This window comes from Chaetomium tenue (genome assembly GCF_020726465.1).
Source record: "Chaetomium tenue strain MPI-SDFR-AT-0079 chromosome Unknown F5144scaffold_6, whole genome shotgun sequence".
Taxonomy (NCBI): Eukaryota; Fungi; Ascomycota; class Sordariomycetes; order Sordariales; family Chaetomiaceae; genus Chaetomium; species Chaetomium tenue.
In genome coordinates this window covers 2,431,405-2,456,056 of record NW_027117334.1, presented here as the reverse complement: position 1 = coordinate 2,456,056, position 24,652 = coordinate 2,431,405, and the positions used below count along the sequence as shown (strand labels likewise).

The 24,652-nt window shown below is 55.5% G+C and overlaps 10 protein-coding genes across 10 annotated transcripts; 5 read left to right on the top strand and 5 right to left on the bottom strand.

The window, feature by feature from the left end:
• Nucleotides 1-824: 824 nt before the first annotated feature.
• Nucleotides 825-2,977, bottom strand: F5144DRAFT_550869 (uncharacterized protein; the record flags this gene model as incomplete). Its single annotated transcript, XM_066787660.1, has 2 exons — nucleotides 825-837; nucleotides 1,239-2,977. The coding sequence occupies 2 exons, from the start codon at nucleotides 2,975-2,977 to the stop codon at nucleotides 825-827; spliced, it is 1,752 nt and encodes a 583-aa protein (XP_066640039.1).
• Nucleotides 2,978-3,332: 355 nt separating this feature from the next.
• F5144DRAFT_357786 (uncharacterized protein) lies at nucleotides 3,333-4,736 on the bottom strand. Its single transcript, XM_066784368.1, has 3 exons — nucleotides 4,192-4,736; nucleotides 3,953-4,144; nucleotides 3,333-3,906 (listed from the first exon to the last, which is right to left on the bottom strand). The coding sequence occupies exons 1-3, from the start codon at nucleotides 4,586-4,588 to the stop codon at nucleotides 3,575-3,577; spliced, it is 921 nt and encodes a 306-aa protein (XP_066640038.1). The 5' UTR covers nucleotides 4,589-4,736; the 3' UTR covers nucleotides 3,333-3,574.
• Nucleotides 4,737-5,108: 372 nt separating this feature from the next.
• F5144DRAFT_495210 (uncharacterized protein) lies at nucleotides 5,109-5,940 on the bottom strand (the record flags this gene model as incomplete). The annotated part of the gene is made up of 2 exons (XM_066786085.1): nucleotides 5,109-5,457; nucleotides 5,531-5,940. The coding sequence occupies 2 exons, from the start codon at nucleotides 5,938-5,940 to the stop codon at nucleotides 5,109-5,111; spliced, it is 759 nt and encodes a 252-aa protein (XP_066640037.1).
• A 1,326-nt stretch (nucleotides 5,941-7,266) lies between these two features.
• Nucleotides 7,267-8,732, top strand: F5144DRAFT_497397 (uncharacterized protein; the record flags this gene model as incomplete). Its single annotated transcript, XM_066786203.1, has 2 exons — nucleotides 7,267-7,415; nucleotides 7,472-8,732. The coding sequence occupies 2 exons, from the start codon at nucleotides 7,267-7,269 to the stop codon at nucleotides 8,730-8,732; spliced, it is 1,410 nt and encodes a 469-aa protein (XP_066640036.1).
• A 296-nt stretch (nucleotides 8,733-9,028) lies between these two features.
• Nucleotides 9,029-10,882, top strand: F5144DRAFT_357627 (Alpha/Beta hydrolase protein). The gene has a single exon (XM_066784365.1). It carries the CDS (start codon nucleotides 9,185-9,187, stop codon nucleotides 10,721-10,723), a length of 1,539 nt encoding a protein of 512 aa, XP_066640035.1. The 5' UTR covers nucleotides 9,029-9,184; the 3' UTR covers nucleotides 10,724-10,882.
• A 1,354-nt stretch (nucleotides 10,883-12,236) lies between these two features.
• F5144DRAFT_582915 (uncharacterized protein) lies at nucleotides 12,237-13,299 on the top strand. The gene is made up of 3 exons (XM_066789526.1): nucleotides 12,237-12,820; nucleotides 12,878-13,012; nucleotides 13,092-13,299. Exons 1-2 carry the CDS (start codon nucleotides 12,635-12,637, stop codon nucleotides 12,965-12,967), a joined length of 276 nt encoding a protein of 91 aa, XP_066640034.1. The 5' UTR covers nucleotides 12,237-12,634; the 3' UTR covers nucleotides 12,968-13,012; nucleotides 13,092-13,299.
• Nucleotides 13,300-14,262: 963 nt separating this feature from the next.
• Nucleotides 14,263-16,435, top strand: F5144DRAFT_518274 (major facilitator superfamily domain-containing protein). The gene is made up of 2 exons (XM_066786661.1): nucleotides 14,263-14,669; nucleotides 14,736-16,435. Exons 1-2 carry the CDS (start codon nucleotides 14,428-14,430, stop codon nucleotides 16,282-16,284), a joined length of 1,791 nt encoding a protein of 596 aa, XP_066640033.1. The 5' UTR covers nucleotides 14,263-14,427; the 3' UTR covers nucleotides 16,285-16,435.
• F5144DRAFT_657780 (SGNH hydrolase-type esterase domain-containing protein) lies at nucleotides 16,357-18,802 on the bottom strand. Its single transcript, XM_066793195.1, has 2 exons — nucleotides 16,736-18,802; nucleotides 16,357-16,674 (listed from the first exon to the last, which is right to left on the bottom strand). The coding sequence occupies exons 1-2, from the start codon at nucleotides 18,603-18,605 to the stop codon at nucleotides 16,430-16,432; spliced, it is 2,115 nt and encodes a 704-aa protein (XP_066640032.1). The 5' UTR covers nucleotides 18,606-18,802; the 3' UTR covers nucleotides 16,357-16,429.
• Nucleotides 18,803-19,735: 933 nt separating this feature from the next.
• Nucleotides 19,736-21,056, top strand: F5144DRAFT_605804 (uncharacterized protein; the record flags this gene model as incomplete). The annotated part of the gene is made up of 3 exons (XM_066791458.1): nucleotides 19,736-20,359; nucleotides 20,431-20,749; nucleotides 20,809-21,056. 3 exons carry the CDS (start codon nucleotides 19,736-19,738, stop codon nucleotides 21,054-21,056), a joined length of 1,191 nt encoding a protein of 396 aa, XP_066640031.1.
• A 656-nt stretch (nucleotides 21,057-21,712) lies between these two features.
• Nucleotides 21,713-23,581, bottom strand: F5144DRAFT_495276 (glycoside hydrolase superfamily; the record flags this gene model as incomplete). Its single annotated transcript, XM_066786092.1, has 7 exons — nucleotides 21,713-21,851; nucleotides 21,909-22,320; nucleotides 22,381-22,468; nucleotides 22,533-22,807; nucleotides 22,864-23,034; nucleotides 23,096-23,391; nucleotides 23,448-23,581. 7 exons carry the CDS (start codon nucleotides 23,579-23,581, stop codon nucleotides 21,713-21,715), a joined length of 1,515 nt encoding a protein of 504 aa, XP_066640030.1.
• Nucleotides 23,582-24,652: the final 1,071 nt, after the last annotated feature.

Genomic DNA, 24,652 nt, shown 5'->3' with positions numbered 1-24,652 from the left:
TGCACCACTTACAACCCTAGGATGCCGCCAATACCCCCAAGGCAAGCTCAGTGTCATCCCAATGACTTAGTTTACATACATCGCTACTTCATCGCTTCAAATATGGACCCAGGCAAACTCCGGATAGTAATCACCAAGGAGCATCATGACGACACCACCGGTCCAGGTGCCCACCCTCAGTCGGCGGTGCCCTGGGACTATTCGTTTAAAAGCTCATACAGGGACGCGTTCTGGCGAGCTTTCGTGGCCGACTTTCTCTTGTGTAGAGACAGTGGAGACCCCTCTCTCCCTTTTCAGGCTCCGGCACCCCTCAACGACCGCAACTGGATCCTTCATGCCCTCCGGGAAAGCACACCGGGGTGGACAGCGGACAAATACAACATACTCAGCAGTGATGGTCTGAATGAGGCCGATCTAAAAGATAAAGATAAGTTGTCGCTTGTGTATCACTCTCTGGACAGTGTTGTCGCCGGTCGTCCCTTCGTCACCGCGGAGGGGTGGCTTGGGTTTGGGCCGACTTGCATGAGGGTCGGAGATTTGGTTGCAGTTTTTGCTGGCTCTGATGTGCCATTGATTATCCGCCGCAAAGACGATGAGAGCGGCGACTTCCTGTTGGTTGGAGAAGCGTACGTTGGTGGGTTGATGTTTGGAGAGTTGTTTGAGCAGTGTCCTGCTTTCGAGGAAAATGGCTCGAAGTATGGGATCAAAATGCAGCGCTTCCGCTTTTGTTAACAGGTCTTGAATTCGAACGGGTGGTACGCGCACGGGGATAGGGGCTAGTTACAAGACAACCAAAAGAACCATAGAATTATCAACACCACTGCCTAGATCAGGTACCTACGTCACACCTCGGTAGTCAGCGAGTCGAAGAAAATCCAACTCCAAATGTCAACAACAACAACTGAGTCCCTGATTAACACCGCTACGGCCGCACCACCAGACCAGTCCATAAACAACCCGCACCCCCTCCCCCCGTCTCAACCCCGCCCCCAGCCCGTGCAAGCAACGCAACACCTCAAACCCCCTCCCCCACCACCCCTCTCACCACTCCCCTCCCCTTCCCCGGCTCCCTCCCCCCCCTCACCCCCAACCCTACCCCACCTCCCCCCTTCCCACCCCTCTCCTTCCCCCCCCCTCCCCCCCTCCCACCAAAACCAAACCCCCCCTCCCCCATCCCACCACTCCCACTCCCAGCACCATCCACCAACCCCGCAACCCCCCCCTCTCCCACCCCATACCCCACCTCCACCCCCCCCAGCTCACTCGGCAAATACATCTTGGCCGCATCCGTCCCCGCCACCTCGCGGAGCCACGCCGTCTGGGAGCTCTTGAGCAGCTCGGGGACGTCGGCGCGGCGCATGACGGGGATGTTGTGGTGGGCGTGCAGGTGGGTGGTGTAGAGGGCTAGGAGGAGGGTTAGGGTGAGGGTGAGGAGGGGGGGGAGGAGGAGGAGCAGGGTGTGAGGGGGGGAGAGGGTGCGGAGGTGGGTGGTGGTGGTGAGGATGGTGGGGGTGGTTGGGGGGGTGGTTGATGGGGGGGTGGTGGTGGTGGCTTGGGCGAGGGCGCCGATAGCGAGGTGGATGAAGGTGGTGAGGCCGGCGGTTGTCCAGGTGTTGTGGGTTGGGGAGGTGGTGGTTGTGTAGGAGAGGGGTAGGCCGGTTGCGGTGCAGTTGGTGAACATGGGTTGGGTGCCGTCGACGCTGGCGCTAGCCATGAGGGGGGCGACGGTGAACCAGAGGAGGAGCTCGTTGAGACGGGTTTCGGGGGGTGCGGCGGGGCTGAGGGTGAGGTTGTCGGTTGAGGAGAGGACGGGTAGGGGGGTTGTGTCGGGTGGTATCGACAAGTTGCCGACCGAGAGGGTATCGTCGACTGCCTCGATATCCACGTCACAAGCTACCGAGGATACGTTGGTCAGGTTGTCAAGGACAAGAGGCGTCGTGCTGCCGCCTTCGATTGTGCCGTTGATCGCGGCAAAGACCAGGGTGGCTCGGGTGCGCCGGTCCGAAACGAACTCAAAGTTATCCGCCCACACCGTCAATTGGGCCTGCGGACTGACCCAAACCTCGGCGCCGCTGTTCTTATCGCCGGCCTGACTCGAGTTGGGGGTGCGCGTCATATTCGTCAAGAACGCGCTCCGCCCCATGCTGTCCCTCTTCAGTTGTGTGACATTGTGTGGACGGCAGGCGATGGATGTCTTGAACCGCATGGCGTTGGCGATAAGATCCCCCCTATCCCGCAGCGCCTCCCTGTCAATATACCAGTCTCGGTATTCCGGCATGGGCTCTGCGGCCGGGTCCGCCGCCCAAGTGTTGTACTCGGCGAGCACTCGGACCATGACCGAAGTTGGGGGGTTGGTTTGGGCATACAGCTCGCTGATTCCATTGTTGGCGGTGTAGTTGCTTTCGAGTCTGACTGGCTGCCAGGTAGGAGAATATGCGTTTCCAACGAGCGGAGGCGCAGAAAACGGGAGCAGCGTTACAATGAGGGCGCAGGCGAGAACAAAGCCGGCAGCAGGCGACCTCACCGACATTATCGCCGCAGGGGATAGCATGATTGATCCGCGAGTCGTCGACAGGTAGGCATTCAGCCCCTTGATGGTGAAGGACTGCTTGTGAAGTAGTGGCCACACCGTCGCCTCGCACAGCCCGAGCGCTGCATATGCCAGTGCTACCATCCCAATCAGATAGACCATGGTGATGATGCCCTGGACCACCCCTAGGTTCTCTATCGTCCAGCTGTCAACGGTTCGGCAGTAGTTCGACCAATTCGGGCACTCGAGCACGTGTTTGGTGAGCTCGCTAGTGTAGACAATGGCGACGATCACAAATATAATCCCGGCCAGTAATGCCGCGGGAATCGAGATGTGAGTTGCGATGAACGGCCACCATCCAAGCCGTCTGGGCCTCGGGGCCCCGAAAACAAAGTCATGATCCGAGGCGAGGCGCCGGATATCTCGAGGGGTCGGAGGGCCCGCCATGTCGCCAAGCTCGAGGTGAAGGTACGGTAACGGGTGTTGCCCTTCAAACTCTTCTTGGAAGACCGACCTGTGCGAGCGGGTCCTGGAGAGGGAGGGGAGGGGCGTCGACGACATGAGCCTGTTAGATTTAGACGTCACAGATGGGAAGAAGGAGTTAGAGAACCATACTGTCTCCACCACGCACTTGCGGAGGGGAGATGAAGCAAGACCAGAGGATTTAGGCGTAGTTCCGGGCCCAAGCAACCGCTGGTGGTGCGCTATCACTTGGGACTTTACGTGGCAGAAACGGACTCCAATAGAAATTAGCAATGCGAGTTGTTCGAGCGATGTCGCTGACCACACAATAACCCAGTTCCCCCACCAAGACCCGGGACCAAGTTGGGCACAGCGCAATTAGGGCTCGCTCGCCAGATGCGTGTCCGTTTTGCAGCCAGTGAAGTTAACCCTCCCGTCCTGCAAACACCCAATCGTTGTTCGGCGGGATGCATGTGATACCGGAGCGATGATAGGCCCATGGACTTGGGCGCACAAACGACCCTAGAGTAAACCACGGCCGGGAAACGGGGCTTGAAAAAGTTCTATAGAGTGTGGGTGTTCTTAAAACTGTTGCCGGTGAATTGGCTGAGACGCAATCCTCCTTTGTAACTCGGGTTTCCCAACGGGTTTGGAGCGGGCCCCGGAAAGCCACCTGACAAATCGTCTGGCTGTGTCAGCTTTTCGTGTAAATATGGCATAAGCAGACCTACCGTCCGTCTTGTCTCTAGATTCCAGGTGTCCCAACATGAATGCCAGTCTGGGGAGGGCGTTCTGGGATTCCTTTGGATCGGTACGGGCGTGGGCTGCGGCCGCATGGGACGGTTCCGCTGCCGTCGGCGCTGCAAAGGAGGGGGGGTTCCCGGCGGTGGGCGGGATATGTCGCATTCCGGGAACTGGCACATTAGACAAGGGAATAAACGTACCAACCAGGCTACTTACCATCAACAGAATTTGTTCCTGTGTCCTGCCCGTCAGCCAATCCCTTTCCCTCAGGCAGTCGCGAGTTGCAAGAAGGGCACGTAAATCCCGCTACATCTTCGGATCCCGGCACGGCATCCACGCTCCCAGATAATGGGGGCGCCGTCGCGGGATGTCGAGGCGCTGCCGGCTGCAAAATCGCGTCAACAGCGTCTGAGTCTCGTCAGTGACAATGTGGAAAAGCAGTTAGAAAGTTGTACCCTTGCGGAACTTCCCATATTCAGCGCTGTTGCTAGGGACACCGAGAAACGCCTTCCACAAGTCCACGTCGTTGTACCAACATGTCGCAAGGACAACACTCGGTGCTTTGGCGCAAATCGCTTCTATAATGGGGATGCCACGGGCCCGGATGTCTCTCACTCGAATGAGTACGCTAAGAGCAGCAAGTGTTGCGGAGTCTAGCTGCTGAAAGGCGCGCCTTTTCTGTGCATCTCCGGGGTAGGGCTTAGAACCATCGTCGAAATCGTCGAACACAAATGTAATCAATCTACGGGCGTGAGCGATGTTGGTCTTCGTGATGGGGGTTTGTGGTGGATGGCGTGAAAACGCTTCATCGATGACTTCTTGAGCTTTGTTACTAATGTCACTAGCCGACATCCTAAGTTGCGAAACAAATCAATGTTGCTGAGAAGTGGAGGAAAGGGGCGCTGGCGAGAGTTGAGGATATGACCCCTCGCAGTTCGCAGTGCTGGAAGTAATTATCCCCTCCAGCCCCCATGATCCAGATTAGTCATCAGAGCTGGACATCCTCTGCCAATAAAAAGAAAAGAAATTAAGAAAAAGAAATGAAGGATCGGACCAGAAGGCAAAAAAAGAAACTAAGAAAAAAGAAAGGAGAGGGAAGGGTGGTGCTGTGAATGGGTGGAGCCATGCAAGGAAGCCACGGCGGCAGCACAGGGCAAGTATCAAGGCCAAAGTCTCACGTCTGTATCCCATTATATCGCTGTATCATGCAAGCCGCAAGCGCCGGACGCCTTGCCTATTAACCATAAAAAACAAACAACCGACACACGAAATGGAACCGCGCCACGCAATGCAGTTTTCACCCACCCTCCCCTTTCACTCCTTTCCCAACAACAAAACCTCCCACCACCCCACAACACCAACAATCCCCCCCTCAAACAGCCGACCGCTGCTGCATCTCATACCCCTGCTGCTGCTGCTGCGGATGCTGGGTCTCGTGCGCAGCCGGGGTGGAGGGGTAGCTGCCGCCGGTGTAGGCGTTGGTCTCGGCGATGGCCTGGCGGTCGTAGTAGGCCGCCTTGTCGGTGGTGGTGGTGCCCTCGTCCTGGCCGTACATGTGCTGCGGCGGCGTCGGGATGTTGGAGACGGCCGGGTAGCCCGTGTCGGCGACCAGGTTGTGCACCTCCGGGTTGTTGGCCTGCACGTACGTGCCGCGGAGCGAGCCCTTGCGGTATTGGTGGTAGACAACCGAGGCATAGATCAGGAGGCCGAGGAAGGAGAGGCTGTGGGTGGGGTTGTTAGTTGTTTTTGTTTTTTGGGGGGGGAGGGGGGATTGTGGATGTGGGGTTTGCTTACAGGATGAGCACGCCGATTACAACGGAAAGGACGCCGTTGCGGGGACCGGCCATGGTCAGGGCGAAGTTGACAACGTAGAAGACGCTTTGGATGATGTTGACGGTGAGGAAAAATTGCGGGGTCAATCTCCGCCTGGCGCGCATGATGATGCACACAATGTCGAGGATCAGGCAGAGCAAGATGATGGCCATGATGACACAGGATACGGCCAGAACGGCGTCATATTGCAGGGTCGTGTGATACTCCGCGTAGAGCCGTTCCACGTCGTCCTTGAATACGCTGAGACCGGTAATGACCAACACGTACAGGCCGATTTGGACGAGCATGATGAGGATGCGAACAATCCAGAACGGAATCAAGACCCGCTTGAGGAATGGCGACGAGTCGCCGACAATGTACGGTCGAGACATGGCTGTTAGATGTCGGGATGGTACCTGGTTTGAAGGCCAGGAGGAAGTGTCAAGATGTCGAGATATCGAGCTTCCAGACGTCCACCACGATGGGTTGACGCGCCTTATTAAATGCCAGTGGGCTGTAGTCAGGATCCAATGCTCCCTGTCGGGCTTTTGCATTTCTTGGTGGTCGCTCGCTGCAGGACCAATCAGTCGATTTGTGGTTGCTGCCTGAGCCACATGGCTGCGCTGAGCCCAGTAGGGCGAGCCGGGGTGTAAGACTTGGCAACTTCCCTGAGCCCCCCAATCTTGAATGATGGCAAGGCTTGATTGGCCTCGTCTGGGGCTGAAAATCTTGGTGCCTGTGCCCCCGTGTCTAGCGCTGAAAATGCACTCCGCATCTGGGGCCATCCGACGAGCTCAGCCCATTCGGCAGGGGATTTTGTTGCCGCAGGCAAGGTGGGTGCATGTCAGCACCAAGGGTAAAGACGAAAATATCGCCTTTGGGACAGAAAGGTGAACCTTTCGAGCCTCGAGCGAGCTTCCTCGGGAACGCCTCCTTGGCTAGCCCCAAACCTTAAAATGCGGGTGACCCCGATCTGTGCCACTTGAACGCCGCCGCCGCGCATCATGAAAACGGCTTTGTTATCTACCGTATGTATTTCGACGGCGAGGCTTAGTTCCTTACAAGTGATTTGAGAGCTTCAAGCGTTTTCCAGACAGAACGAGGCGGTTCGGGCCACGGGCAATGAGCTATCTGCACTTTCTGAAAACTCCAACCCACGTTCGAGCGGCATCATCAAGACCTTAACCAGAGGCAGTTCGAATTCACCCGTGTTACAATTAAAAGTTAGGTTTTACCTCGCGAGCTGAGGACATCATTTCCAGGGAACGGATTGGTGAAACAGTCAGCCTAACCCCGGTTCACCCAATACAAATACCTGGATCGATAAAACGAGTGAATTTTGAAGAGATTGAAGAAGAAGGGGCCACCAGTATTGAAGCGCCAGAGAAAGGCAAGCAATGAAAATGATGATTTAGAGCAGTGTCGGACGAGCCGAGGACAAAGGCTACAGGCACAGGCGCGTTAACGCCGTCGCGACTTCCGCTGTAGTGAAACGCGAATCTTGCCATCTCGAGTTGGTTCCACAAATTCGCAGGGTGCGTGAGGGCCCTGACGTCATGATCCCATCCGACCTGTAACTTGCAAGCCGCAATCCATTCATCATTCATCAATTTCTCAAAAAGTACTTACCAACGTCTCCTGGCGTTTTAAACATATCTGCGTACCTTCCAGCTCATACTTGAAACGCCCCGAATCACAAGTAAAACAACAAACGAACAATGGCCGAAGTAGCAGCCGCTGCAATCGCAGCCGAACAAGTTGTAGCAACGGGCGTCGAAGCAGCAGCAGCCGTTGCCATCGCCGCGCCGACTCTACCCCTTAAAATCGCCCTCACTCACCTCCCAAACCCAGCCCCAGAAGGCTCACCGTACGCACCACCCCTCCCCCCACAAGCCCTCCCACACTAACCACCGCCCCCTCCAGTCACCCCGCGCTCTGCCGCTCCCACCACACCCTCACCGTCCTCCGTAACAAAGCCTACATTTTCGGCGGCCTCGACCCCTCAAACACCCTCTGCCCCCCCGGCATCCACACCATCACCCTCCCCTCCGCCCCGACCGCCACCAACCCCGCCAGCGTCGCAGCACCACCAACCACCAACCCCGACGCCGACACCCCCCCCTCAGAAACAGACTACAACCCCGCGTACACCGCCTACCCCCCCTTCCCCCTGCAATCCGCCACCACCGGCGAGACCCTCGTCCCCGCCCCCCGCGCGGGGCACGCCGCTTGTGCGTGGGGCGACCGCTACGTGCTGGTGCATGGCGGGTGGGGCGCCGACGGCCGCGCGGTGGAGGAGGGCGGGTGTATCTGGCGGTGGGATTGTGAGGAGTTGAAGTGGGGGAAGCTGAGGGGGGATTCGCAGTTGGGGGTGGGGATGGCGGCGAGGGGGGGGCATTGGATGGTGGGGGATGGGAGGGGGGGGAGGGGGTTTGTGGTTGTTGTTGGGGGGAGGGGCGGGAGTGATGGAGGTGAGGGTGGTGGTGAGGGGGAGGGGGGGGTTGGCCGGGAGGCGTGGATGTATGATTTTCATGATATGGTGTGGACGGAGCTGCCGAGCTTGCCCGCTACGCCGTTGGCGGCGGCGTATGCTGATGGGAAGGTGTATATCATCTCGCGGGATGGGGATGGTGGTGCTGGGCTGGGCGGGGTGGTGCACTACCTTGATATGAAGGAGTCGGCGACGGAGAGGGCGTTGCCCAATGCGTTGGTGTGGGAAAGTGTGAGCTTCCCGGCGAATCCGCTGGCTCCGGGGCCCCAGCCGAGGGCGGGCGGGGCGTTGGTGCCGCTGAGTACGGGGCACGGGCGGGAGTATCTCGTGTATCTGTTTGGGTGTTCAGACGAAGAGGGTGCGGAAAAGGAATACTTCTCGGATATCTGGACGCTGCAGTTACCGGCGCATGGGCGCAGTGCGGCTGCGATCAAGGACAAGATCCGGGAGAAGTTGCCTCGAATGGAATCAGGGGAGTTTAGGTGGGCGGAGGCTGAAATCGTTCCGACAGAGCAGATCACGGGAGAAGGAAAGGTGCATCCTGGGCCGAGGGGATTGTTTGCTGCGGATTCATGTCTGGATGGGCGAGGCGTTGTGTTGTGGGGTGGAGTGAATGCGAAGGGAGAAGATGAGGGTGATGGTTGGGTGTTGAGGCTGGCTCACGGGTATGCGGACAATGATCGTTGGGAGTGAATGTGGGACTCCGAAGTATGGTCGGAACCTCAGCATATATTTTTACCCAGATCCTTGATCAACGCGACCGCCAAAGGCTTGTACCGCATCTATGTGGCCCTACTGCGGGCCCCAAGTGCGTCCCCGCGACCGAACCGCCGACACGGCCCGGATGTCTTGCCATTGGTGCATTATCCATACCCACAACTGACGAGTCCGAGCCCGCCAGTCTGAGCAATCCCAAGAGCTTCGGAGGCGCAGACGCTAACTTAATTAACCCCCTCAAATCCGCGCAGCTACCCCTGATCGCGGCCATAACGCGCCGGAGGGGTCGGGAAGCAATGGAGTAGTATAAAACTCATGAATATGCATTGTATTAGGTTTGGTTTGTAAGAAAGGTCAGCGCAGCGCAGCATCATCGCCCGTCCTTGGTAGGCCTCTAACCAGACAGTACCCTCACACTGTCACACAGCATGAGGCTCAAGGTTGTTGCCCTTCTCGCCGCGTCCATTGTAGGACCCTCGGCAGTAGACGCGCGGGCGTGCGATGGCGACCTCACCGTAAAGACGAAAGGGGGCGTAATTCACGGCACCTTTGACGACTCCACGCCCGATGTTCGTCAGTTTCTGGGTATCCCCTATGCGCGCCCGCCTGTGGGCGACCTCCGGTTTGCGCCGCCACAACCGGCGCCACCGTTCGGGGAGTTGGATGCAAAGGAGATGACTCCCAGCTGTATGCAGTACGCCAACAAGGTTCCCAATATTCAGACTCATGAGGTCCTTGAGTACAACCTCGGTGGCTTGAATGGGTCAACCGGCCCCATCAGCGAGGACTGCCTAACCCTCGGCATCTGGGCACCACGGGGCAAGGCAAAGAAGAACCTACCAGTCATCATGTTCTTCTACGGCGGAGCGTTTACGGTCGGTGGCACCAACTCCCCTTACCTAATCCCCGCCGAATGGATCCAACGGACCCAAGAGCACATCGTCATCTCCTTCAACCACCGGGACAACATCTTCGGTTACACCAACGCCGCCGGCCTTCCCCCGGACCAACAAAACCCCGGCCTCCTCGACGCCCGCCTGGCCATCGAATGGGTACGCGACAACATCGCCTCCTTCGGCGGCGACCCAACCCGCATCGGCCTCTGGGGTGAGAGCTCCGGCGCCACCATCATCGCCTACTACAGCTACATCTACCGCAGCGACCCCATCGCCAACAGCGTGATCCTCGACTCGGGCAACGAATTCATCGACATCCTCAGCCACAACCCCACCCACTCCAACTTCACGTATGTCGCCTCCCAACTCGGCTGCGGTAACCTCCCGCCCCTCGCCGAACTCACCTGCATGCGCAACAACGTCTCCGCCACCGCCATCAACACCCTCATCGAAACCTACACCGACGCCGGCCGCAGCCCACCCGTCTTCTTCTCCCCCTCTGTCGACGACGGCGCCACCGTCTTCGCCAACTACAGCGCGCGCGCGCAGGCAGGCCGGATCGCGCGCCTCCCAGCCCTCATCGGCAGCAACGCGCAGGACGGCGTGGCGTTCGTGCCGTACGACCCGCAGGGGGTGGACCAGGCGCTGGCGGATGAGATGACGGCCGTGTTTTTCTTCTGTCCCAGCTACCAGGCGGCGAGGGCGCGGATTACGGCTCACGGAGGGGGGATGCCGGTGTATCGGTTTGTGTACGCGGGGAATTTTACGAATGTTAGTCCGAAGCCGTGGATGGGCGCGTATCATGGCGCGGAGATGCCATTGGTGTTTGGGACGCATGGGTTGTTTAGGGGGGAGTCGGGGGAGTTGGAGAGGGAGACGAGCAGGGTGATGCAGGATGTGTGGGTGGAGTTTGTGGCGACGGCGGGGGAAAGGATGACGGTTGTGGAGGGCTGGGATGCGTGGAGGGAGGTGGATGGGGGGAGGGTGGTTGAGTTTGGGAACGGTGTGCCCGCGAGGGTGATGGACACCAAGGAGATGGAGAAGCAATGTCAGGCGCTGGGGCTGAGTTGATCTGCCTGGGTTGGGCTGGGATTGCCGTGCCTATCCATCGATGATAGGATCAGAGCTCTTTCGTATCCGACCGTATCCGCGCTCCTTCGCTGTGCTGGCTCAAGGAAATAAACACAGCCTGCGTCAGAGCAACGGGCATAGTAATGATTAGCGCGCATACGTACTACCTTTTCGTAAGGTTGTCGGTACCAAATATGTCCGTCTCAACCCGAGGGTGGATTGTCGGTACCTGAAAGATGGCGAGGGCCGAGAGCCCGTGACAGCCATGAAACCACTGACGGTCAGGATTTGCTAGGAGAAACACTCGACATGGGTATTTAACCAAGGAATTTGGTGACATTCTCTGAGAGAAATGAAGAGCTAGTCCATCCCGTTGGCTGGAAACCACCATGACGGCAACCTGTGGACACGATATTCAATGACATCCACAATACTTCGTAGTTGTGGCCAGTGGCAGGAAGAAGGACAAGGAACAAGACGAATGGCTGGAGAGATCGTCCCAACTCCCTTGTTTCATTTGGAGCAAGGCTCGACAAGCTGAAGTTGATCACTGCAACATGAGGACAAAAGAGATGGACTCTCGGTGTATCGGGAAGCAATAAGTTGCGAGACATTCAAAGCCAATGCACTGTGTAAACGACTGATCGCAACATCGGCCGTTCAAACACGTCACTTTTACACACAAATTGCTCAGCTGTGGTTCTGTGTTCCATGAGATGTCGGGGCGTGTTGCTGTATTGGGCGAATCCTGTCAGCGCTACTGCAGACACCTCCCGACCCGTCCGATGCCACAAACACGGGGAGGCTTTCCGGTAGAGATCGTCGCGCGACACTCGTGCTCCACAGAAAGCTTGTCGTCTTTTACAACGTGAACTACCGAGGCACCAGCGGTGAGAGCCGACCATTGTCATCACGATGTGATAAATTAGGTACTAGACACAACTTTCCAGAAAATTAATTGGTGAACACCACTTTCAGGAGCCAGTCCGAGGTCAACTCGGTGCGTACATGTAAAGCATGGAAAAGAAAGCCGATGGTTATTACTGCGTAAGCGCCAGTGATACAGCATCAACGCCAGGCGGCTGAAAACTGGTACAGCTTTCCCCACTTGTAGTCGAATAGAAGCGACTGTTTCGACGCTTTACGGTATTCCCGGATCCAGTCCTCAACTTTTAAAAGTGGCGACGCTTTGTGAATGGAAAGTGGATGAGCCCGTTGAGCCTGTTTAGGTGTTATGAAGTAGCATAATACTCGACAGTGTGACTGTACTTTATTGGAGACTTCTGATTCGTTGTATGATATGTTGTGATATGGCCCGCAAAGACTCTTCGTAGGGTAGCCAGGGTCCAATGGTTCTGAATTTGCATTGTTTGGTTCCCGGGGCTGAAGATGGTTGAAAGAGTCAGGGGCTCATTGCCCATCGGCTGGTCAGTGCCGGTCGGCGTGGAGCTGGGATCAAGGGCTCTGCCTGCGACTGGACTGTCTCACTGCTTACACAGTATGCATTCTCACCAGTCGATCTGCCCTTACGTGATACCAATCAATTCTCGTGCTCTCGTGCACATCGCAACCAGGTAGAACCTGGGAAGCAACACCATTCTCTTCTAACTGGGTAATCTAGTGCTGGACGTGACACGAGAAGGATTCGGTAACTTCCAGGCTTTCCATCCGCCGCGAGTCGGCGATAGCCTTGCTGGCAGAATGGGTGGGAGTCCTGAGAAGAGAATGTAATACGACAACATAGAAGAGTAGAAAAAGTCTCTGGGGCTGGATATTTGCCTCGAAAAAGGTATAAATAACCCAGGACGTCCCCTCCAGAAAGCCAGGACTTTTGTTCATCAAGCTTCTCTTCACAATCACCATCACTACAATCAACAACTTCCCAACAAGAACCACACCACACTTTTCAAAATGAAGGTCTCCGCTATCGTCTGCACCCTCATGGCCGCCGTCGCCGTCACTGCCTCGGCCGCTCCCAATGTCCAGGCCCGTGACACCTGCGGCGCCGGCTACGGCGGTGACCAGCGCCGCACCAACAGCCCTTGCCAATCCTCCAACGGAGACCGGCACTTCTGCGGCTGCGACAGGACCGGCGTGGTACGTCCACTCACTTAACGAAGCTGCAGTTCGGTAATGTTAACGTTTACGGAACAGGTCGAGTGCCGTGGAGGCAAGTGGACTGAGATCCGCGACTGCGGCTCTGGCACCTGCCACGGCGGCAATGACGGCGGCGCCGTGTGCTAAATTACGCGGCATCGCGGACATGGCCCAGATGGCTGGAATAGCTAGGTAAGTTGATTTGGTCACAAGCCAGGAACCAGGCTTCAACAAACTGAAGAGTATGCTCGCTAACACGCTCGTTGAACAGGTCCAGTTTTGAGTTCACCTTGAGGGAGGGACGCCATTTCGGGAAGATTCAACATCGACCATTGGATATATCTTTCAAAGAGTACATCAATTCTGTTCCAGCATACACAGCACACACAGGGCGGGCTCACTCGTCGCTCGTTAGTAGTTACCTAGATAGCTCGCAAATTCTCATGTACTTATTGGCCAACACATTGCTCGTTATCCCGTGTGACTTCGATAATTTCGATGGGGTAAAATGCCTGATTGCCTATTTGGTCGCAAAGGTATTATTATCCAGATCATCACATCCTAAAGGTCCCAGAACTCGGCAGCTGTCTTCGGGCCCGGAGTTGTGGGAGCAAGCGGCCACCCGATCGTTATTGAACACCCATCCAGTTGACCAGTTCTTCCAGGCGCCTCATGATTGTGAGTTTACAAAGCGTGGCTAGCTTCCAGATACCTGCCTCGCTTATTGATCTCTGAAATGCCTTCTTGGTAAGGACATAGAATGATTTATCATACCAGTCTGGAACCAAGCCACTCATGTAGCTACATGTACCTAAGGTACTTCAACGGCGGCAGCTGGAGCACATGATGACGAAAGACTCAAAACGGGATTACCGATGGACTCTGTACATCATTAGGGCCGTGATGGCTCATTGTTTTTCCATGGTAAATAACTTTTGGCGTTCCTCGATCAATCCGCGCGGAAGTACCGATATCGCACACCGCGCCAGGGGTCGAAGGGGGTCTGTGGTAGCAATGCCAAGAGAGATTATCAGATTTTTCTGATCCGATTGATAAAGGGCTCAGTGGGTCAACCCCCCACTCACCAACGGGACATCCTTCCTGTTGGGTTATGATCTCGGAACCAAGTTACCAACACAGCATCGACCGAGGCTCTTGTGCCGTGATTGGCGTCGGCCTATGGCGTGGATGGAGTGTTGTTTTCTCGGCAATGACACGGCATGCATGACATCAAGTTTGAGCCAGGCAATCCAAGCATCCGATGCAGCGGTTGCAAACCCGGAAATGGAAATGGGAAACCGTGAACCTCGCTTTCCAAAGTCCGGGTGCAACGCCGAGGCAGGAAGGAGAGTTGGGGGCAGGCGCGGGCCCAATTGTCCCACCATCCATCCCACTCTCAAGGTCCCCACCTGCCTCGGGTGCAACATCTGATAAAAATGACCTGTTTCCTTGCCGATCCCGAGACCCAGTGCCTTCGTCCCGTTCCTTCCTTCTCATGCTTTTCTCCTTAGTGCCACCCCCTCTACCGGAAACCCATCGCGGAGCTTCCGTCTGTTAACGGTCCTCTTTGCCAGCCGGCTCAATCTCAACAACCGTTTACCACCAAGATGAAAGGGCGTCTTGCTGCCCTGGTCAGGCCTCAAGAGGCCCCGGTCGTGGAGCAGGAAGTCCCTAGCGAAAAGGCCGCTACCGACAAGGAAGCCAACATTGTCAGTGATACATTGCAATCCCCCTCCGATATCGACCACGACTCGGATGCCATCTCAGTGGGCGCCCAAGCCGGTATCCAAGATGTGGAAGCCTTAGCCAAGGTTTGGACAAAAACGAGCCTCATTGTGGCTTACGTTACGTAGGTGTTACCGGCCTCAAATTGGACAGCCAAGATCTGGTGCTGATATGTTTTACCTCGTATTAGTATTTGGTGCATCTTCTTCGTCGATACCATGCAGCAGGGCATGTCGTCCACCCTGACGCCTTACGTGACGAGCGAATTCAAGAGCCACTCTCTGACGGCCGCTACGGGCGTTTTTGCCAACCTCATTGGTGGGCTCTTCAAGCTCCCGCTCGCCAAAATCTTGGATATCTGGGGCCGCCCGCAAGGTTTCGTTTCCATGATGATCAGCTTGACCATTGGGCTCGTCATGATGGCCGGTTGCAACAATGTCGAAACTTATGCCGCGGGTCAAGTGTTTTATTGGGTTGGCTACAACGGGGTCTCCTACGCCATCTCCATCTTTATAGCCGACACATCGGCACTCAAAAACCGGGCGTTAATGTTCGCATTCATCTCTTCGCCCTACATCATGACCGTGTGGATCGGTGGGCCGTTGGCGGATGCTTTCTACCATGGACCTGGCTTTCGGTGGGGCTTCGGTGCCTTCGCTATCATCACACCCGCCATTTGCTCGCCGCTTCTCGTCTTATTCTACACCAACTACCGCAAGGCTCGTAAGATGGGCCTCATCCCGGATCGGAAGAGCGGCCGTACCTGGATTCAGTCTGTCAAGTATTACGCTATTGAGTTCGACGTGGTCGGGCTTCTTCTCATTACTGCCGGCTTGGCTCTCTTCCTCCTGCCTTTCAACCTCTACGCCCAACAGGCTGAAAGATGGAGGTCGCCAATGCTGATCGCATTTTTCGTCGTTGGTGGTCTCCTCCTGATCGCGTTTGCCCTGTACGAAAAGTTTGTTGCGCCCAAGACCTTCATTCCTTACGACTTGCTCATGGATCGCACCGTCATGGGCGCCTGCGTTCTTGCTGGCGTGTTGTTCGTCTCGTTCTACATCTGGGACAGCTACTTTCCATCTTTTCTACAAGTCGTCAACGGCCTCGACATGACCAAATCGTCATACATTGTCAACATTTACAGTCTGGGCAGTTGCTTTTGGGCATTCGTCGTCGGTTTCCTCATTCGCGCCACTGGCCGCTTCAAGTGGCTTGCCCTCTACTTCGGCGTGCCAGTCACTATCCTCGGCGTCGGGCTCATGGCGCATTTCCGCCAGCCGGACGTTAACATCGGATACATCATCATGTGCCAGATCTTCATCGCCTTTGCGGGGGGGACGTTGGTCATTTGCGAGCAGATGGCGGTCATGGCGGCCACCACGCATCAATACATTGCCGTCGTCATTGCCGTCGAGTCCATGTTTTCCAACGTCGGCGGCGCTATTGGCTCGACCGTGGCTGGTGCCATCTGGAACAGTGTCTTCCCCCAGAAACTGGCCGAGCACCTCCCGCAAGACTCCCTAGGCAATCTGACGGCCATCGTTGGCTCGCTCGAGACACAACTGTCGTACCCCATTGGTTCGCCCACCCGAGCGGCTATTCAGCATGCATATGGCGACGCGCAACGGATCATGATCATTGCATCTACGGTGATTCAGGTCATCTCCATTGTGTCGGTTGTTGTGTGGCGGGATATCAAAGTGAAGGATTTTAAGCAGGTCAAGGGGTTGGTAGTGTGAGTTCTGAGAGGTGGCGATTGGATATGGTGGCTGCTGCCGGTGATGATACCCAGATTACTAAAGCGAATAGAGTATAGATGTGACGTTATGAGAAGCGTGAACGAAATTGGAATTAGTGATAGAACTACACGACTGCAAATCGCTGTTATGCCCCTGAATCTCCACCGCACCCGTGCGTATCGCCACCCACAGAGCTGACAACCTTGTTGTTTCTGTAGCATCTGTTGCTCACGAACACTGGGGTTCTGAATGTCGCCTTCCACTCCATCCCGTTCTCGTCAGGCTGGTCAAAATATTCCCAGTGCCACTTCGTCACGCCGAGACCAAGACATCCCTTGGATTGGGGCAACACGGTCTCTTGACCCCAATCCCAGCTGCTGAAGCCGGCGCCTATAACTTGTCAGTATGAGAAGGCAAACAAACAGTGAGCAACAGGCGGGGAGATACGTACCATACATCTCAAAGTCACTAAACAAGAACTTATACTTCCCCTTACACTGCCCATTCGGCGCCGTCATCAAGTTCCGATTCCTTCTCGGGCTCAAATCATACGCATACTCCCCCTTCTTCCACCGCCCCCCAAACTTCCAATTCATCGGATTATCCCCATCCCCCGCATCACACCCATGCACCACCTTCGTAAACGCCTCCAAGCACTCCTCCCGATTCACCGTATCCACCTCCCCCCCATCCAAAATAAACTCCATCTCATCCGGCGTCCCCTCATGATACACCTTACTCCTCCTCCAATGCGTATACCCACTCCCGGGCCCCTCCACACTCGCACAAAAATCCTTCATATTCGCATCCGCCCGCTCCGCCGTCACGAACGCCGCCCGTCCCCCACTCCGCCAACAGCTAAACTCCTCCCCAATTTCACAAACCTCCGGCGACGCACCCAACACCCCAGCCCGCAAATCCATCGTCTTAGCAATCGCAAACGACGCGATGGCGTTGTGGCCCTGTTCGTTGGGGTGGAAGATGCGCCCGAAGAAATCGGGCAGCAGGAAGCCCAGGCTGGGCAGCCAGCTGGAGGCGTCGGAGGGGCAGCCGGGGACGGAGGGGGCGCGTGGGTTGAGCGCGTGCAGCGCGGCGGCGCGCGGGTTGGGCGAGTGCCAGAGGGAGGTGCGGTAGATGGAGCGTGGGATGCCGGAGGCGTCGAGGTCGGTGCGGAGGGCGGCGAGGCGGGCTGCGAGGATGGGGTCGAGGGGGGGGGTTGAGGGGGGGTCTGAGAGGGGGTCTGAGGGGGGGTGGGGGGTGTCAGTGGTGGTGGTGGTGGTGGTGGAGGTGGTGGCGGTGCCATTGGTCACTTCGAGGTGGAGGTCGTCGTCGGAGCCGTCGCGCTTTTTGAAGGGGAGGGGGGAGCGGAAAAAGGTCTTGCGCGTGTCCGGCTTGAAGAAGAGGAGGTTGGGCTGGCGGCTGTCGGGGTAGGCTCCGGAGGAGGAGGGGGAACACATCTGCCCGTCGACGCCCTCGCTTGGCCAGGGATCCCAGTTCGAGAAGCCGATCTTGTAGTTGACTTCGTCGGCGACATCGTGCACGACGTCGCGGATGAGGTTGTTCAGGCCTGCGGTGAGCGTGTTGAAGCGCTGGCGGCGCGCGATGGTCAGGGGTAGTGGCGTGGACCGGATGCCCAGCCACGTGTAGCCGACCCAGGGGAAGAGGCCCCAGTCCTGGTCCGTGGCGCACTTCTCGTCGTTGGTGTTGAAGAATTGTGCGTAGCTGTTGTACACCACGATGCCGTTGGTGGCCATCTTAGGGCCAAGCGCGAGAAGCATCTCCTTGATGTTGTTGCGCATGATGTTTTCCAAGTTCTCCTCGGCTTTTTGCAGGATGGTGTTGCAGGTCGCCTCGTCGTAAAAGGCCAAGACGATACAGTCCTTGATGATATCCACCAAACACAAATCGTTGCCACCGGCCGTCAACGTCACCAGATCCAGGTTGCCCTGCAGGCTGTTGATCTGGTTGAAGATCTGCCACGTCTGGTCGCCTGTGCAAGCGGGGTACTGGAAGCTTTCGATGGACGCCCCGACATACTGTCGCATCATCATCGGGTAGGAAAGATCGTAGCGGGAGCAGGACCAGTCATTGAAGTTGTGGAAAAGCCCACCCAGCTGCTCGCCAGAACCTATCCCTGCACTGTAACTGTCTCCAACAGCGGCAAAGCGGCGAACCCAGGTGAAGGACGCGGGATCCGAGGCGCCCTGCCGCCGCTCAAGCTCGTCGAATGATGTGTAGTTGGCATTGTGGCGCGGGATGGTCAACGCAGCCACGAAGCTAGTGGCGAAGGAGAGTGAAACGAGTGACTGGAGAGGGAACATGGTGGAAGACGGGGAAGGGTGCCTTCTCGCCTACTAGCAACCTGCTGGCCTAAAAAGACGGGCAAGTTGGAGCGGGGGCGGGTGATATGAGCAAAGAAAAGGGAATGAACGGAAGACCCTATGATTGCAACCTCGGAAAGGGTGGCATAACGTGCTTCGGCTTGAGGTAATCGGTGATAGTAAGTTGTTTGCTAGGGCTGGCTTAGTCCACCGTATATCCCGCACCTCCAAGAGCAGGCCCATCGCCAGTTCAGCGCAGTGAGCGTTAATTACCCTGAATAACTTCAATAATCCAGTCAGCCCCCCGCCCCCACTGGTCCTTTCTCAGCGCCCATATCAGACTACTGAATCATGCGAAATAGCTCGAATGGACACAGTGCTCAGATACGGTGTCATCACTTGAAGAACAACCCGCGATGCTCGGCTGTTGTACTGGCGAGATGGAGTGGTGGGATTAGGCAGAGAGTTTCTTGAAGATGGTCACGCATCCACCTTTCCCGATTTTGAGGAAGGAAGATGGAGTGTAATCGCTAGTTCCATGCGGGTATGTAAAGTGTGTGCCCCTGCGCAAGGGTAGCTCGTGGTCATGCTCCGTCACATGCATGGACATGTACCGGTACCTCCTTCGGAACCCCTGTCGGTTCCTGCAGCTCGGTGATACCACGGCCAAGCCATTCTCGGACTACGATCGAGGGTAAGATTATAGCGCCCGTTTTGGAGAACACAACGCAGTTGCAACAGTCAGCGACAGGCGGTTCCATCGAAGATTACTATACCATTGGTTTGTTGCTAGTCCTGATATCGAGTCTTGAATCAATATTCGGTCTCTGCCGATGCAAGGCACACTGCAGTTACTATGCAGGGCGGGAGCCGCAGTGGAGGTGCGCTGAATCAGTGCGCCTTGGTCAGCTCGATCGGGACGTCAGACGATACTCAGGGAATGGAACCCAGGTTGCACGCGCTAGTCTCGCCGCCGGGACGAGGTCGTCTTGACACTCGGCAATCCGTCCAAGCTTCTTCAAGTTATGAGCCCTGGGACTGATACACGAGCGCTTTGCTGCTCCGGTGCAGCCTCTCAACCCTCTGGCTCTTTTTACGCTCGTTCGTTTCTGTTTGTGAGGATGTTGTCCATGAAGACTACAATCCTCTCCCTCCTCGCGGCAACCGCCGTCGACGCCGGGAACCGCGCATGGGAGCCTCCTATCCACTACGCTAAAGCGGCCATCGCCGCCCGGGATCTTTCCGGCGTCAACAACATTTACTTTAACGGAACCAATGTCTCGTCTGATCACCACGCTCACCAGAAGCGCTTCTTCGGCCTAAGCAACCCGGCCACCACGGGTGCGTACCCCCGGCTCTGGCCAGACGGCAACATCAATGCGTGTTTTGAACAGCGAAGCCATCAACATCAAGGGGCCAATAGAGCCACCAGGGACATATTGTACAACGACCTCATCACAGCCCGAGAGCTCTGGCGCCAGGCAGGATTAGACGATAAAAACGGCAAATTCCGGTTCACCATACTGGGGGATGATGACCCGGGATGCGAGCGAAACCAGCGTTCTACGCATCTACTCATCATGTACGCCGGCGAGAACAACCGAAAGATGAGCACAACGGTGGGAGTTGACGCTCCGCAAGCCGCCCCAGAAAGCGATCGTCCTGATAGCGATCTCGGGCCGGTCATGACGCTCAGTGATGTGCTTGATGTTGGTATGGGTAATGTCGTGGCCAACTATGCGCATGAGATGGGCGTAAGTGACAAGGCCGGGAATTATCACTCTTACATACATACAACAGCTGACGGCGATTACCAAACGTGTAGCACTCATGGGGCCTCCACCACGAACACCAGAACCCCAAATGGTGGTCCGAGACCTTCACCGGCGTCGAACGAGAAAATTACTTCTTCAGCGAGGATAACTTCAAGTGCGAGAATCTACGGGATTTTGACACCGTGATGGCCCCCTACGCCGGTCAGCCAGACTACATCAGGAGAGGTTACAGAAATGATATCTGCCGCGATCGTAGCAAGGCCAGCAGGGGCAAGTTCGCCGGTGGCTTCAACTACATTCCCATCACAGACGAGCCCGGTACTATTGATGACGAACGGAATGAGCCTGACTGGGAGTCAATTATGCTCTGTGAGTAACCCTGCCACTGTTGGTATTAAACCTTCACGGGTTACTAATCTTGTTTACAGACCCCAGTAATGCTGGCGGTAAGGTTGACACAGCAACTGGCAACAAGCTGAACGTTCTCGTGAAACGCAATGGGGACGTGATCAACCCCGTATCCAAACCTAGCAAGCGCGATGTTGCTGGCCTCAAGAAGATGTACGGCGTCAAGACGAGCTTTTTCGGGAAGCTCCTGAATGACAAGAGCAACCCATTCAAGAACGCGTTTGAGAGTCTCAGGAAGAAGGACCCTGACTCGGGTTGTTCCTCTTAGACAGCCAACAAGGCAGGCAGACGTACCTACCATGCTCGTTTAAAAATAATAGCTGGGCCTTTTGGGTTGATTTTTGGTATTGTCCTAATAGTCATTTTGAGTTCATTGCATATCTGATCACTCCACAATGACTTCATGTTTCCCCATGTGCCAAGGTGGACATGAATGTGAAGCCAGAGAAGCAGATTAGCCAAATAAACGAACATCGACGTTGAGAAATATCCAAAAGGAAAAAGAAGAAAATGAAGCAGAAAGAAAAAGGAAAAAGAAAGAAGAAAAGAAAACGGAACGCAGTAATCCTGACCGGCTGCCGTTTTCTGGTCGAGATGAATTTGTGTTTATGCACTTGTTACTTGCCTTGGGATTCTCATAATTCTGGGTTTTCCACGGCTGTTTGCATTGTTACAATTCTATGCCTGGAGAATATGAGTTTTCCAATACCATGGCCCAGACCCCGGATTAAGGCCGTTGGGTTGCTGAGGACGTCAACATGCTGAGAGCTAGGGAAAGCGTCTCTGCCCTAATGGCTTCCGTAATGTTTATCACCTTCTACGATCACGGAACGGTTGATTTGCCAAAAGAAGTTAACATTGAAAGCATTTAAACTGCTGAAAGTATCTTTGAAACCTATTATACCATGAAGACACCCTATCTCTTCACAGCTCATCCCACTCCGTCTCAAAGTCCGGGATACTAGGTGGGCGCTTTGTAAGTTCGTTCTTGGGTCTTGAGAGATCCGATCCAAGTGCGTTGATCAACGTCCCATCGTCAAGGTCAATAGCCCAAACCATGGTTCTATCTCTAAGTTAGCGTGATATCTAAAAGAATGTAACACAGAGAGTCTCAACTTACCCCCCCAGGCACCTCAAGTTCGCATAATCCAACTTTATCTTGAGCGTTGCCGCATCATCGTAACTAACCCACTGGTTGCTATCCCACGTCACAATCTTCACTCCAGCCTCTTCATCCGTCATAACAGTCGCGCCATTAGCAATAATGGTATTGATCTCAGATGCAGAAAGCACTCCTGGCGTGCCGGTGCACTCGCCGCCTCGGGCACCGTCGGTGAATTCGCAACCGGAGTACATACAGTCAGGCGACTTCATGGTAAAGCTGCGGCCGTAAAAGCCCAGTCCAAGTACAACGCGGCCGGGGTTAATGTTATTACGCCAGAGAAGTTCTAGAGCCTGCTGGATCTCGGTCATGTTGGTGTGGGCGAAGGCGTATGGGCCAATGGCTTTAACTGTGCTGTCCCAGGTTCCGTCTATGGTGGAACGTCAGCGTGTTTGGGTCGAAGAGCAATGGGAAAGAATGCTTGACTTACGGATATCGTAGGTCATGACATTGAACCAGTCAATCCACGGCTCGAGATTTTGGAGGTTGAAGCCACGGAGATACCAATATGAGGCGGGCTAGAAGGAAGGTTAGAAGATTTCATTTATGGGCACGGCCAAATGTCAAAAAAATATCCCTTACCAGAGTGAGTGTGATGCCATAATCCCGCCCCGTTCGATTCAGGCGTTCGCGCAAACGTCGAACTAGAGTGACGAAGTTGTCGAAGTCCTCGGGGAGACCGCCACGGTCATCGGCCACAGGGTACTCCCAATCAAGATCAACGCCATCAAAGTTGTGCCGCCTCATAAAAGTGATGAGAGACTCAAAGAAGGCATCTTGGGCTGCTGTAGACTTGGCCAGGTCCGAAAAGGTGGTACGGTACGGGCCAGGGTCGTTCATGGCCCATCCGCCAACGGCTTCAAGGATTGTTAGTGTCTGTCGTCGAAGAACTACCAGAAATTGGGAGGCTTACCGATCCAGACCTTGAGATCGGGGTCCCTCGACTTCAACGCAGATACTCGGTCGTAGAGTGCCGCCGTGTCTGGGCCCATATCGTCGATGTGAAACGTGGTTGGGTTCACTAAGGCAAATGCGAAGTTTATGTGCGTGTAGTATCCAAGAGGGATATCCTCCGGAGCCATACCTGCGGCCCACGTTAGTTGTTGGGCTAATTCCACAAAGATAGCTCGGGTGGTTCTACTTACGTCCACACGACCTCCCCAAGTTCCACCCCTCATAATACCCAATTGTCCGCTGATCAGCGCTCTTCCCACCAGGGCACTCCGGCGAGGAAACGGTTTTGCCATCACAAAACTCGGCCGAGGTTCCGCAAAACCCAAACTTTGAGCAGCAGACATTTAGCGGACAGTTCGTAGCCTGCGACCATTCAAGGCCCCAGCCCGGGTCACACTCTGACTTAGCATTGCACTCGCTTGTGCAGTTCCCCGGGGCACAGAAGGTCGGGCCCATACCACAGATCCCCGTCCCTGTGGTTTGGTCGCTGCCGAAAGTGTCAGTTGGTGGTTACCAAGGGAGAGAATCAGAAGGGGTACAAACATTGGACCGCAGCAGCCTAGCGTACATGGCTTGGTGGGTGAACAAGTGTAATCAGGCGTGCTCTGAGTGAGAATGGGTTGGACGAGGAGAAGGAGAAGCCCTCCAAAGAGGAGCGCTGCTAGTTTACTGAGCATGATGGGACAGTTCCGAGCCGACTATGCGGGCCACAGAATTAACTCCACTTGCTGTTCCAGAGTTCACGCGGTGTTGGGAGGATGTGAGTTCTGAGGTAAACGAAAGACTGAAGGTCAGCACAACTTGGGGTTGTGTAAAGAAAGGGGTGTTCAACTCGTCAAAGTATGCCACGGGCTGGTCATCGCCACTATTGGAAGACGAAGGTTATTCCTGGATTACCATTGCCATACCGCTGTGGGGCAGATTGGATATTTTGCTTGTGTGGTAGTGAAATGGGGTTGACATGAGTGAACGTACCTAGGGAGACAGGGGGTACAAGATCAAAGGGCACATTCAAAGATGTAAATGTACATGTACATGTACCTGTAAATGCACCTGGCTTGGGTTTAGTGATCTTCTTCAGGGCCGAACCGCCGGCGTGGGTGGGTGGGATCCGCTTCCAACCATACATCTCTCGGTCTCACTGGTGGCGGAAGACCACAACGGGGAAGTCGTGGAAGTAGACGCAGCCCTACCCGAGATGACTGATAGAACCTATTCCACTAAAGCTGCCGAGGTCGCAGTAGGCAACCTTCCCAATGGTTTCTGAGTCAGCCCATTGACATCGAGGGCCTTGGCTCCGAATCACACTCCACATTTCTCCACGAGTTCTGGTCTCTCGGGACAGAGTCTTGACCCTTGTAATCGCGATGTGCTGACTGAGCACCACACCTCCTTGCGCAGGAACCGGCGCCACAATGTAACGTGAAGTTCAAAAAATTGAATTGTAACAGCCCCACCGGAAGCCCAAGCTTACCATGGGATCTTAGCGGCAGTATTGTAATTAGCCGCTAGCAACTCCTCGGCCAGTCCTAAAAGCCTCAGAACCGTCAAAGACGTCTAGCACTGGGGATTACTCAGGTTCGCAACTATTGACTCCCAACTTCTTACACAGTACGAACTGTAGGGCCCTGGGCTTAGGGCATGAGAACGGCCTAGTGCACTTATGAGTGATATCCAAGAGATCTAATATCGGGACGATGGCGTTGAGATATTGCTCGCCTGACCATCCATTATGGAGATATCGTTCC